This window comes from Artemia franciscana, chromosome 9, assembly GCF_032884065.1.
Source record: "Artemia franciscana chromosome 9, ASM3288406v1, whole genome shotgun sequence".
NCBI classification, from domain to species: Eukaryota; Metazoa; Arthropoda; class Branchiopoda; order Anostraca; family Artemiidae; genus Artemia; species Artemia franciscana.
In genome coordinates this window covers 23,280,927-23,295,125 of record NC_088871.1, presented here as the reverse complement: position 1 = coordinate 23,295,125, position 14,199 = coordinate 23,280,927, and the positions used below count along the sequence as shown (strand labels likewise).

Here is a 14,199-nt window from a genome sequence, read left to right as displayed (position 1 = left end):
AAATGAAACAGCAGAATTGCATGGGACAGTTGTTTCCAATGTCGTGATGTGTGGGACAGTTTCAAAAATCTTCACAGTGTGGAAGTGTACTTGAAAAATATACAAGTCTCGTACCAATGCTAGGAGGTTACACACTGGGAGGTTACAATACTGGAAGGTTTAGACCCCATTTTCTACCCTGTGCATTCAAGCTTCAAGGCATCTCTATCTGAAGGAAAAACACTGCAACATATAAAATTTGGACCAATTCCTGCAGGTTTATGCCAGAAAACCAACCCTGCTAATAATTAGTTTCCTATTAGAGTGCTGACACCTAAGGGTTCTTTGTCTTAACCATACATCTGCAATAGGGTGTGCAGTATTTGTCCTTCTGCCTCTAAATCTCGTAGAATATAACCTTGTTTTATTCGTTCTAATATTCTTTTAAATTTATTAATGTAACTGTAAATACCACTATTCTAACTCTTGGCTAAAATCCTGACTCGGATTTTAGTTCGTCTTCATTAGTGCAACTGATAAATATTATTGCACCTTATTGCGTTCCATGAGTATTTCTTCATGCCAATTCCGACAACATCAAAACCTCAACAGTTTCCTATTTAATAAATTTGGCTTCAAATCAGCTCTAAATCAAAACTTTGTTGAAATTCAAGTTTTATCAAAAACTTTAGAATAACTGCTTATCTTTCGGTTTTTATTTTCAAACACAAAAAGTGGATTGCCTTTGTTTATTCTCGAGCTGGTGTTGCTTAAGGTATAAATACATAAAAAAAATGTTCTACTAGTTAGTTCCGCTTGTAATTCTTACCTCAAAGATAAAACTACTTGAATTACATCCTTTGAAAAGAATTCTAGCGAGAAAATTGAAACTTCTCCAATAAAAAATTTTATCCTTCTTTATTTTTTTTTGTACAATAGATAAAACTAGAAGAGCTTAAAGCTTGCAACAATTGAAATATATAAAATAGTGTATTTAAAGACGTTGATGTTTTCGATTTTTAATTTTCACATCTTGTATCCTAGTGTCTAGATATATAACTACATCGATACCAAAGCTAAATTAATAGGAGAAGAAAAGGCTTCAATTTTTGTCAAACGCTACATTTTCAAATACCAACCACAAAAACTGCTACCACTTCAATTAATTCCGAAGACATCAGCTATAAGCTGTTATACGATTCAGCAACATTGAAAATAAGACCCTATCAGAGACGTTGACATAGAGTATGGAAAATTTTTTTATCAAATTATTGCATTACATACTATGCAAGACGGTCACTTTCTACAACATTCCCTATTACCTGGTTTCTTTACCTACCTTGGTTAATGACACTCATGGCACTTGCCCAATGATATAACTGGGTCCACTTCAGTCTTTGATAAGTTTTTTTATTATTATTAGGAATTATACTTTTTTAGATAAAACGTTTGTCAGTTGTTTAACACCATTTAAATATTTTGTTAATGATAAAACTTACCATGGTTGAACTTTATCAGAAATTTTTTTATTTTACTGTACAAAAAGAACGTACAGAGACTATATAAAGGGTTACGGTTGCCCTCGGGCAGTAAAAAAATATACTTATGCCTCAATACCATACATGCAAGGATTTTATTGATAGTTTCTACCCCAGATTGTACCCCGTCCCTTTCCTCCATGTTTTCATCGTTTGACTAGTATAATGTTTTGTTTTGACCCTAATTTTTATTTCTTTCAACTTCTGCAAATTCAAATAGTAATAAGTGCTAAAACTAGAAATGTATTAAAAAGATTAGTATATACCTTCTTAAAATATAATTACTTCTTGTTTTTCTCAATTAGGCCCCTTGTTAGATTTAACTACACTCGCATTTTAACAGTTAACTAATTATGTTTTCGTATTTTTTTATTTTTGTCACGAAGTTAATTTTGACCCGATTCTTTTCAGTGAAAAATAACTAGCTGTTAGAATTTTCATATTTGGGATCACAAAGTTGGCAAAGGCCTAGAGCAAGTCGGAAGGCAGAAAAAGTATTCAGAAGCCAATAAAGAAAGTTAGATGGGATCAATGGAGACTGGAGGAAACAAAGAACGTAAGCCAGTAAATCACGTTGGAAGATGTTAAAGGAAGTTCAGAGGCACGAGAACTTCCTTCAGGAGGCAATAAAGAAAGTCAGATGGGATCAAAGGAGACTGGAGGAAACAAAGAGTGTAAGCCAGTAAATGACATTGGAAGATGTTAAAAGAAGTTCAGAGGCACTAAAAGAGAATGGAGGGGACCAAGAACTTGTTCAAAAGAACAGGAAAAAACGGAATTACCTGATCAAATATAGAAAGAATTATAAAAACAGAAAGAACAAGAACAGCTTTGAAAACAAAAAGAAAGCCTGAAGGCAGTAAAAGAAATCGGAACAGACAATTAGGAGGCTAGACAAGACAAAAAGCCTATAAGTCACTGGAGGAGACTAAATATATGAGAAAAGGATAAAAGATACTCAGATGAGAGGGAAGATTTAGGGAACAAGAATGTTGGAAAAGAACTCTGAAATTTGGAATAGCCTGAAGGTAGCTGGAGCAGACCAAGATCGCCTGAAAGGATCTACTTAAATTGTACGGGCTGAAATAGTGATAGTGGTAGCCAAAAAAGTTTCAAATTAATACCCCCATTCCTACTCGATATATCGGTGAAGTTTCTTATTGGCAACCATACACTAATTGCCTTTTGATTTAGTTTTAAAGCAATATTTAGTTTTAAAGCCCAATAGGCAAACTAACTAATTGAGAGGGGTTGACACGCCCAATATCCCTATAGACATAGCTGCTCGACTGTTCTACTATGCTAAACAAAATGGCTGTCTCAATATTTTGGTTGGATGTGTTTGGAAAATAAATGGGCTTGTGATGAGGGCTGCTTGTCCTCCTGTCACTTTTTATTCTTACAAAGGGCACTAGAACTTTCAATCTTGAATAAAACTAGCTCCTTTAAGATTTTCAACATCTCCTTCGCATGCCCCCCGACACTCCTGCACGAACGATTTTTGACTTTGATCCCGTGCTTCACAGTGGGAAACGCCCAAGAGGTTGTCCCCCAACCAGATGGAAGGACACGACAGGTGCCTTCTTAGTCATGGCAAATATTCAGGAGGATGTCCACATCCTTGCAAGAGACCGGTCCAAATGGAGGAACCATGTAGCATCACTCTCGACGTCGGAAGCATTTCGGCAGGAGCAATAAGTCAAGTTATGTCAAGCCTATTGAAAACAGGCAAAATATTGTTTTTTCATTTAACTGAAACTTCCTATAATTGTTCTTTAAAAGTATTTTCTTTATAACCTTAGCGTTATTAGTTACAGTAACTGTAATGGTAGCATTCATAGTTTATATATTACCTTTTTGCTAAAAAAAAAAACTGATACTTCCTCTTAATAACCTGTGTGGGGATAGTATGTTTCGGTTTAGTTTCTTACAGTTTAATATTTCCTAAATATTTCCCTTAATACCCATAGATTTAGTAGTAGTAGTAATAGTAGTAGCAGTAGCCTTATCTTTAGTGAAAGTAGAAGAAGTAGAAGTGGTAATAATAGTAGCAGTAGTAGTAGTATGAGTAGAAGCAGTAGCAATAGGATGCAAATATTTTCTTTTAGTTAGCTCAATATTCCCCACTACAAGCTCTGTTAGTTACAGCTTTACACACCAAACAGTTCGTCAGATATTACTGTTACGTCCTTTTGACAGCTTTTATAAAGACGACGCAATGTGATTTAGTTCCTCCCCTCCTAAAAAAAACTTGAAACTTTCACCTTCATATCTTTAGTAGAGAATGAGAATTAGCAGACTGGAAAATTAAAAAAACAACTACTGATAGTACTACTGCTAATTCTATTTTGTTAGGATAAAGAAAAGAACGTATATGCTTGGCTCAAGCTTTTCCAAAGAACAGAAGAAAATTTGCGCTTTTTCACAGAATGCAAAAATGAACAAAGAATGCATTTTTAGGTAGTATATCATATCATAAATCAGAGTCTAAACCCAACTGGATAGTGAAAGTGATTTACTACACTTTTCTGGTGTGTGACTGTAAACACAAACTAAGATTAAAATTAACTCGGAACCATTTGTATATGTTTGCTTTCGTATCACCTTGTACATGCTTTGCGTTTTTATTCTTTCATTCTATTTCCTTTGTCTTAGAAAGGAGAGTTCAAAAACTTTTGCAAATGCACCAAGAACAGTAAATCGACTGCAAATAAATTGTACTTGATTTCCCAAGGCGATAAAAAAAACTCCCATCTGACTAGCAGGGGAAAAGGACAAGAATAAATAAAACTAAAATAAATCAGCGTTATCGTGAAACTTAGTCTATACAGAATGGCAGCACTTAAGTTAATGTTCCAAGTATGTGCCTGACCTTAAGCGCGGAAAATCTGTTCCTTGAAGTACAACTTCGAAATAAGAATTTCATGTTCTTTAAAATTTTGAATTTTGAAGTAAATGACAAATCTGGATCCCTAAACAAAAAAGGGTGCTTGGGATTAAATATTGCTGAGGGAGATATTTGGCATAGACTTTGAGTCAGTCAAAGGATTAAATACACGTAAATTTCCTCAATCAGGTTAAAATAAAGATCGAAATTAAAGACTAAAATGAAGAGAAATTATTTTATGGACTCACACCCCCTTCAAAGCCTGACCCTGCCCTTAAATTTGACTAGTGCTTCACCAAAAGCCTTTTAGTCTGTAACAGCTTTAGCAAGCTGGCAAATGCAAGTTCAAAAGGAATATGGGGAAGGTGCTGAAATAATTAATATCACTTAGGGAACACACTGGTCTTTACCGAGTTAACACTATTGCTTTTCCTATGATATTTTGGAAGCTTTTTTCAAGTGAGCTGATCAACTTGAGATTTGATTTATTTATAAATTGTAATGCATTACATACTTAAGAAGGAACAAGGGAGAGTATTATTACCCATAAAAGCTTTTTAAAGAGCAAAGAAAAAAATCCAGAACAGAAATTCTAAAATTTAAATATTCTTTTGTTTATCTTTATGTTTCATTTGAATAAAAGATAAACTTCTTCAGCAAGTTTAGTTTAAGTTATATTTTGATCTGTTAATCTCTTTTTAGGACCTGTCATAGTGAATGTCAGTGTACTTTTACTAAGCCTCGCATCACCAGATGAGTCAAGCCTGGTAAGTAGACATTTTAGTATGTTTTACAATTGTTATTAATTTCTATCTCTCTTCTTTTTAAGAACATACTCGTCTCCAAATTTTCTTTCTATATACTACTCCTACTGTTGAAACTTACTGCAGCACTAAGTCCCCTGAGGCTACTACAGCTACTCACCCTTCACATCCATGCCAATCTTTTCAAAGCCTCCCTCTTTACACCCTCCCAGGAAGTACCCATTTAGCTAATATCTTTCTTTACGACTTCCTTGCATCCCAGTTGTGGACGACCTGCTTTCAGTTCATCCCGAGGTGTTGGCCAAAAAGTACGATCTTTGGGAATCTGCCTTTATCCACAGAATGTGCCCTAGACATCTCGGCCTTTATCCTCTTATAGCTCTAAAAAGTGGGATGAATTCAGTTGGGTACCAAAACAATGATTTACAACCATATTTGACCACTACCATCACTGTACCTTCCAATATTCTCATCTGGATTGGCAGATTAATTTTCTTATTCTTCAAACTTTTTTCAACTTTGAATAAACACACTCAGCCTTGGCTATTCTAATTTCAAAATCTTATTGACACTCACTGTCTTTACTAAGAATACCACCAAGGTAGGTAAAGCTATCCTCTTGATTTATCTTTTTGTTAGCCGACGTCACCTTTTTGTCTTCGTTTATTTCAAATCTTAGCAACTTAATCTTCTTAACATTAATTTTCAAACCTATTCTAGCACCCTCAACTCAAAAACTTTAAAATTATCAGAATAATCCAAGTCAAAAAAAGCTTTTCTTCCCCATTTGATTCAATATTCTCCTATTGCGCTCTTGTCCTCCTTAATACAAAGCCAATCAAAGAAAAACCTTTTTTCTTTAAAAATTCATAGTTTGAATAGCTATATGTATGTTGGAGAAATGTTTTCAACCTTTTTTAATCTTGACACAAACAGTATTTTTGAATTTAACTTTTCTATCTATCTATGCTCTTTGACAACCTGGATACACTGGCGCTTTTTATTTATTTAAATTGTAAGAACAGAAGTAGTAACAGTGGTATCCCTAAAGGTTTCACCTTAATACCAACAGTTGTTCCCGATATATTGCTGAGGTGTCTTATTGGCAACCAAAAACACAATGCTTTTTGATTTAGTTTAGCCTTCTTGGGAAGTAAAGTTCAAACATGTATGGCTTCCTCAATAACACATGCTATGTGTAAACAATGAACGAAATACCTAACTGACAGCCTTTGTCTTGAGGACTGTGGGGAGGCTGACATCCCCAAAGACATAATTACTGGACCTTTCAACATTGTGGAACAAAAACAGATCTCTTAAATTTTAATTGGGTATTTTTTGGGGAATACTAATCTTGGGGGGGGGGCTGATTGCTCTTCGTTCGTTTTGGGCTTTTAAGAAAGGCACTTAAACTTCCGACTTCAAATCAAATGACCTCTATTTAGTCCAAAGACTATACGATCACCTCTCCCATAAAAACCTTGTGTGCCCCGGGGTATAACATCCAACCATTCTTCATAGGCTCTGGGGGATTGTGTCCACTCTAAAGACATTGTTATATGGTTTATGGACTATTGGTGACAAAATGGCTATCCTAAAGTTTTAATCGAATGCATTTCGGGAAAAAGAGGATGTCAGGAAGTGGGAGAGGGAGGGACTAGCTGCTATTCATCATGTTTGACTCAAAGAGAACTAAAAATATACGTTTCCAATCAAATGAGCCTGTCTGAGAGTTACACTGTTTTGTAAATAAAGTCCAAACATGCATACCTTTCTCAATGACATATACTATCCGCAAACAATGAACGAAATGCGGATCTTACAGCCCTTGTCCTGAGGAATTTGGGGGGTTGACATCCCCAAAGATATAATTACTGAACCTTTCACAGGTCTGAACAAAACAGGTCTCTTACAATTTCGATTGGATATTTTTGGGAATGACAGGCCTGGGGGTGCTGATTGCCCCCCATTCATTTGTGACTCTTAAAAAGGGACTAAGACTTTCGACTTTCAATCAAATGAGCTTCATCTGATCCAAGGATTATGCAACCACCCGTTCCATAAGAACCATATATACCTCTTGGGCATAACTCACAACCCTTACACCCAGTGTCTGGGAGATTCGCTCAACAGCAGAGGCCTTACTATATGATCTTTGGACTATTTTTTAACAAATTGCAGTCTCAAAATTTCTATCGCATTCATTTGTGGAATATACAACGTGAAGGGGAGGTGGGCTAACCCCTGATCACTTTGACTTATAAAAACGACACTAAAACATCTGATTTCCAATTAAATGAGCCTCCTCTGGAGTTTTACGACCACGCTTTCCATAAAAACTTTATATACCCTCGGGGCAGAACTTATGACCCTTGCGTTAAGGGCTGTATGTGTGGGAGGGGGGAAGGTTGTGATCCTCAAAGACATAATTTTCATACCTTCAAACTACGCCAAACAAAATTGCTATCCCAGAATTTTTATTAAATGTGTTTTGGGAATTGATGGGCATGGAAGAGGGGTTTACTGCCCTCCAGTCACTTTTGACTATTAAAAAGGGCTATAGACCTTTCAATTTTCAATCAGAATGAGCCTTTTCTGAAGTTTCTATGACAAAAAAGGTCATCTCAAATTTCTATAAGATGCATTTCAGGAAAATACGAGCTGTGGGAGGGGTATCCGACCTCCAATCTTTCTGAATCTTATAAATGGCACTAGAAATTCTGATTTCTAATATAATGAGTCCCCTCCGAAGTTTATACGATCATCCTTTCTATATCAACCTAATATGCCCCCTGTGGTAACTCACAACCCTTATCCTGAGGGCTTTTATCACTTATTTTTGTGAGACATACGAGAGTCGAAACAGTATGGAAAATCTCAATAAATGTTTACAATACAGGAAAAAATTTGAGCAGATTTGCTTTCACTCGGTTTTACTAAACAAATTGCACAAAGAGTTTTATATATATATATATATATATATATATATATATATATATATATATATATATATATATATATATATATATATATATATATATATATATATATTGGGCACGAACATGGCATTACATAAATCGCCAAACATTGTATTATCAAAATGACCTTTATTTCTACCTAACATACCGAAAGTCTTATGTAGTTTTTCTTTAAGATCCACAATAACTAAATTTTAATTGCTTTAATGGAATTCCACGACCGAAGTCTGAGGTACTCAAACGCATCTGTTTAGACAAAATTATTGTCTCCTCACATACATTAAGAGCATGGCTGGGTAGTGCTTCATCCTTCAAAACTACAAAATCATTCTTAGACGGTTCTATAGTTAATCAAATATCACCGAAAGTAGGCGACACTGAATGGATTAAATAAAGAAAAGAAGCTTTTTAACTAAAGTAAAACAGTTCAAAATAGGGATGATACCTTTTTATTGACAGTGAAATATAAAATTATTTAACTGGATATTTCGAACACATATACAGTGTTCATCATCAGCTGATGATGATTTTACTGCTGATGATGAACACTGTAGATGTGTTCGAAATATCCTGTTAAATAATTTTATATTTCACTGTCAATAAAAAGGTATCATCCCTATTTTGAACTGTTTTACTTTCGTCATGGAAAGGCAGTGTGGTATTTGAAGTTATCTAAGCTTTTTAACTGAAAGTAAGGAGCGACATTAAAACTTAAAAGGAACAGATATTACTCTGGGTATGAAAAGGGATGTTCCCTCCTCAACGACCCGCTCTTTGTGCTAAAGTTTGACTCTTTCTCTCAACTTTACTTTTTAAAGCAGCAAAAAACTTTAGCATAAAGAGCGGAGCCCTCAAACCCCCCCCCAACCAAAAAAATTTCACTGAAAACGTCTGTGCATTCCCCAATAACTATTACTGTACGTAAACACTGGTCAAAGTTTATAACTTGCTGCCCCTCCCCTGGGTACTGTGGGGGAGTAAGTCGTCCCCAAAGACATAGTTATTATAATTTATGTTGAACAAAATGGTTACCTGAAAATTTTGATCCGTTGACTTTGGGAAAAATGAGTTTGGGAGGGGGCCTAGATGCCCTCCAATTTCTTTGGTAACTTGAAATGGGCACTAGAAATTTCAATTTCCGTTTGAAGGAGCCCTCTTGCGAAACACTAGAACTAAAGTGGGGTCACCCCTGGGAAAAAAAAAATAAAAAAAATAAACACGCATCGTAATCGGTCTTCTGAGGAAAAATACTAAGTTCCACATTTTTGTAGATAGGAGCTTGAAACTTCTACAGTAAGGTTCCTGATATGTTGAGTGTGATGGTGTGATTTTCTTTAAGATTCCATGACTTTTAAAGGATTTTTTCCCCTATTTTCCATAATAAGGCAAATTTTCTCAGGCTCATAACTTTCGATGGGTAAGACTAAATTGGATGAAACATATATATTTACAATCAGCATAAAAATTCAATTCTTTTGATGTATCTATTAGCATTAAAATTGTGTTTTTTGAAGTTTGGTTCACTATTGAGCCGGGTCGCTCCTTACTTCGTTACCACGAAGTGTTTGACAGCTTGTAGTAGAGATTCTAAATTATCACTGATTAATAGTAAGTCATCTGTGCAAGACTGATAACTAGTATCAATTATCTCTTCTATCGAAAACTCTTGAATAGGTCTTGTCACATAAGTATGTGTGTTTCGTGATGAATAAATCTTATCTTATCTTAATGCATTATTATTTATTACGTGGCTGATAAATGAACCCTGTTTAACCCTCTACGTATGTCTATTGGTTCAGAAAGCTGTCATCCCGACCAAATTCTTAACAAAAATATCCTAGAAGTTTTAACTAGATACAACTAGCAATGGGTATGAAATTGCTTAAATGTCCTTTTGATAACCTTCATCTTCATATAGTTCTTTAAATTTCATCTCAATGCTATTAACCTTACAGGTAGTTGCAGTAGAAGTAGTAGTAATAGTAATAGTAAATATAGCAGTAACAGTAGTATTAGTAGTAGTGTGCACATTTTGCCTTTTGGTGTGACGATCTTCCTCTTTAAGCATTCTCTTAAAGCTCCAACTTAACGCCCAAATCAATTCTTGTGATATTCTATCTTGAAATTGTGTATTTAGTGTCTTTTGATTTATTCCAAATTTCCCTCAATATTGTAAATGGAGAAGTTTGGTATTAGCTGTGATGGTAGCTATAGTAGCATCGGTAGCATGCAAATATTACCTTCTGATCATATACCTTATTATTTCTTGAATTATCCAAATTGATATACTCAGTTATTCCTGTGTTAGACCCCTTTGTCACCCCTTTGTTACAGTGCCTTTTTTAAGAAGCCAAAATGAATAGAGGGCAATCAGTTAAAGGCCTATCTTTCCCCAAAACATTTTCAATCGAAATTTCAAGAGATCTTTTTTGTTCAGCCTTGCTGAAAGGTCCAGTAATAATGTCTTTGGGGTGTTCAGCCTCCCATAAGTCCTCAGGAAAAGGGCTGTAAGTTAGGCAATTCATTCATTGTTTACGCATGGCATATGTTATTGTGAAAGATATGCATGTTTGAACCTTACTTTACAAGAAGAAGAAGGATGTACGGGCGAGCCTTTCAGAGAATGTTGAAGGGAGTGTTGAACTAAATCAAAACACGTTATGTGTAAACGGATTGTCAAAGGGGTGTAACACAGGAATAACTGAGTATATCAATTTGGATAATTCAGGAAATAATAAGGGATATGATCAGAAGGTAATATTTGCATGCTACCGATGCTACTATAGCTACCATCACAGCTAATACCAAACTACTCCATTTACAATATTGAGGAAAATTTGGAATAAATCAAAAGTCACTAAATACACAATTTCAAGATAGAATATCACAAGAATTGATTTGGGCGTTAAGTTGGAGCTTTAAGAGAATGCTTAAAGAGGAAGATCGTGTCAAAAGGCAAAATGTGCACACTACTACTAATACTACTGTTACTGCTATATTTACTATTACTATTACTACTACTTCTACTGCAACTACCTGTAAGCTTAATTGCATTGAGATGAAATTTCAAGAAGTATATGAAGATGAAGGTTATCAAAAGGACATTTAAGCAATTTCATACCCATTGCTAGTTGTATTAAGTTAAAACTTCTAGGATATTTTGCCATAAATTTCCATACAATCTACACGAAAAACGTAACCTAAAATCAAAGTTTTATTTTTTACTTCAGATAATGATATACATACAATCTTTTGCACTATCGAGAATACATAAAAAGTTCAATTAAATGTCATCTCCAGCACTTCATCACACGTAGCGTTTGCTTTTGTCTTGAAGCCATCAACAGCTTTCGGTATGCTGACAGTTGATGAAGTTTTATCTTCGTTTTTCAACCAGTAACTGACTTAAATAAGTGAGACTAGTGTGACGTTTTCAAAAGTATTTTGGATGTCTGTTTTGATTAATTTCAGGAGACTAAAAAAAACACTCAGCTGGTACATTACTACAGGATAATGAAAATATCAGTGATATGCACTTCTGCAATTCTGGGTACTTGATTTTACCACTGCGAGTCTTTAGACTAAGTTTCTTCATCCAGTACTGTTCAACTAACCGGTCTTCAACTTCAGCATCTCCCAATGAAGCTCAGTGAAATTGTTCATTGCCTGAGATCTCCATTCTATGTTTGTTTTTTGGATACAACACTTTTCTACTAGAACAGGAAATCTTGCAAAAAGTAGCCTTAGAGACTTTGTCTTCAAATTTCTTGTATTCCTTGGTTCAACCAATGCCAAAATGTCAAAAATTCTGTCTTCAAACTTGAAACGGACTTGAATCTGCTTGATAAGGACTATATAATAGTTTCAACAAGACTGGTAAAAGAGGTTAATATTATCACTTGGCTCTTGAGAATCTACAAGCTCTTGCATTGAATTGGCTGCAGCTATTCCCACATATGTCTGGTTTAAAGGCAGGTACTTACTTGAAAGGTAAAGATTCAGTTTGGTAAACAAACCAACATTGTGAATACAGTCTAGTTCCATTAGGTTAGACGCAACATCATTCACAAGTTTGCTGACACTTGTATTTAGGGAATGAAGAAGTGGAAGCTCACATTAAAAAACTGTTGTGAATTCAATGGAGAGGCCAAGAGTAGTCCATAAACTCAAGGTATGGCTTTGTCAACTTGCTTTGTAATATTGACAAGATAATATCATTAGCTATAGTTGGGTCGTCAAACATGGTTTCTATGAAATAATGAGTAAGAGCAACCCGGTGCTCGATAAGCCTCTTTATGCAGGCCTGAAGGGGCAACTGACGGGTCTGTCATGGTGCAAGAATTGGGAGTGCTTTGCATTCAAAGAACTTCTGAAATTCGGCATACTTATCTTACCTGGAAGCACTCCTGGAAAAGTGGGCATAGATATTTTGTGCCAAGTCATCTAGTGTCTTGGAAAGTGACAAGCAGGCATATGATGAACATAAGTGAATAATATGGCACGAGCATTTCACATTCAAGATATGAGGCACTATGGCTTTCATGAGCGTTGAAGCAGATTTATTGGCTCCAAACATAACGTTATTAGTGTCTGCACAAAATCCAGCAATATTTTGCTAGGGAATCGAGTTTTTTATGGCTTGTTTGGTGCAGTTAGTCAGACCCTCAGTTGATCCACACTTAACCACGTCCAATACTTCAACGTGAAGTTTTCAATCTTTCTCACTTAAAAATATCACAATTATGAATTTTTCAGCCTTTTGCTTGAAAAAATCAAAATTTCATTGAAAATCTTTAATTTACCCCAGATTTCCCTGAAAATCATTACTTTACCTCAGATTTCCCTTTGGTCCTATGTTCAAAATAAATATCCCTAAAAGAAGTCATTTCTCCATAAAATAGGGTAATCTCCCTTAAAGTGGAAGCCCTGGTATTGTATTTATGGTTTCCAATAAGACACCTCAGCAATATACCGTGAACGACTGGGGGTATTGAGCTGAAACCTTTGGGGCTGCTTCTATTACTGCTTCTGCTCTTAAAATTTAAATAAATGAAAATAGTGTAAGAATAATGAGGTTGTCACAGAGCATAAATAGAATCTTTTGGGAAGTATATTAGGCTTATTTTCGGGTCAACTTCAAGAATTATAAAATTAAAAAAATACTATTTATGTCATGATTAAAAATTATAGAAAGAATTTGTCCAGCATACAAATAGCAACCCAAACAATGGATTCTTATAGAAATTAAATAAAAAAAACTAATTTTTTTAGCTGAAAGTAAGGAGCGACATTAAAACTTAAAACGAACAGAAATTACTCCGTATATGAAATGGGTTGTCCCCTCCGCAATTCCTCGCTCTTTACGCTAAAGCTTTTAATTGTTTTAAAAAGTAGAATTGTGGCAAAGAGTCAAAGTTTAACGTAAAGAGCGAGGAATTGCGGAGGGGACAACCCATTTCAAATACGGAGTAATTTCTGTTCGTTTTAAGTTTTAATGTCGCTCCTTACTTTCAGCTAAAAAAATTAGTTTTTTTTTTATTTAATTTCTGAACGTTTTTGAATTAATGCATGTTTGGTTTTGGCTCTCCGCACACAAATTATTAAAATGAAATTTGTAAATTTGTGTATTAATTCTTTTTTTTTTGGCTTAATGGCTTTCTCTTAGTTTCGATCAGACGATTTTGAGAAATAAGGGGTGGAGAAGGAGGCCTAGTTGCCCTCCAATTTTTCGGTTACTTAAAAAGGCAACTAGAACTTTTACTTTTTAACGAACGTTTTTATTAGTAAAAAATATACGTAACTTAAGAATTAACTTACGTAACAAACTTTCATAACCTTATATTTTTACTATATATACGAGGGGGTTTGTACCCTCGTTAATACCTCGCTCTTTACACTAAATCGTAAGTTTTGTCCTAATTCTTTAAGAATGACCCCTGAATCAGAAAGGCCGTAAAATAAATAGTTGAAATTACTAAAAATACTTTAGCATAAAGAGCAAGGTATTTATCTCCTCCTAAATACCTCGCTCTTTATGCTAAAGTATTTTTAGA

General features: G+C 34.9%; 1 protein-coding gene across 5 annotated transcripts in view; it reads left to right on the top strand.

The window, feature by feature from the left end:
- Window positions 1-14,199, top strand: part of LOC136031161 (glycine receptor subunit alpha-2-like) — a 149,357-nt gene that overhangs the window by 23,516 nt on the left and 111,642 nt on the right. For all 5 annotated transcript variants that reach the window (XM_065710497.1, XM_065710498.1, XM_065710496.1 and 2 more), the window contains exon 4: window positions 5,107-5,171. In XM_065710497.1, the coding sequence (XP_065566569.1) occupies window positions 5,107-5,171 (65 nt within the window). The remainder of the gene's footprint in view (window positions 1-5,106; window positions 5,172-14,199) is intronic.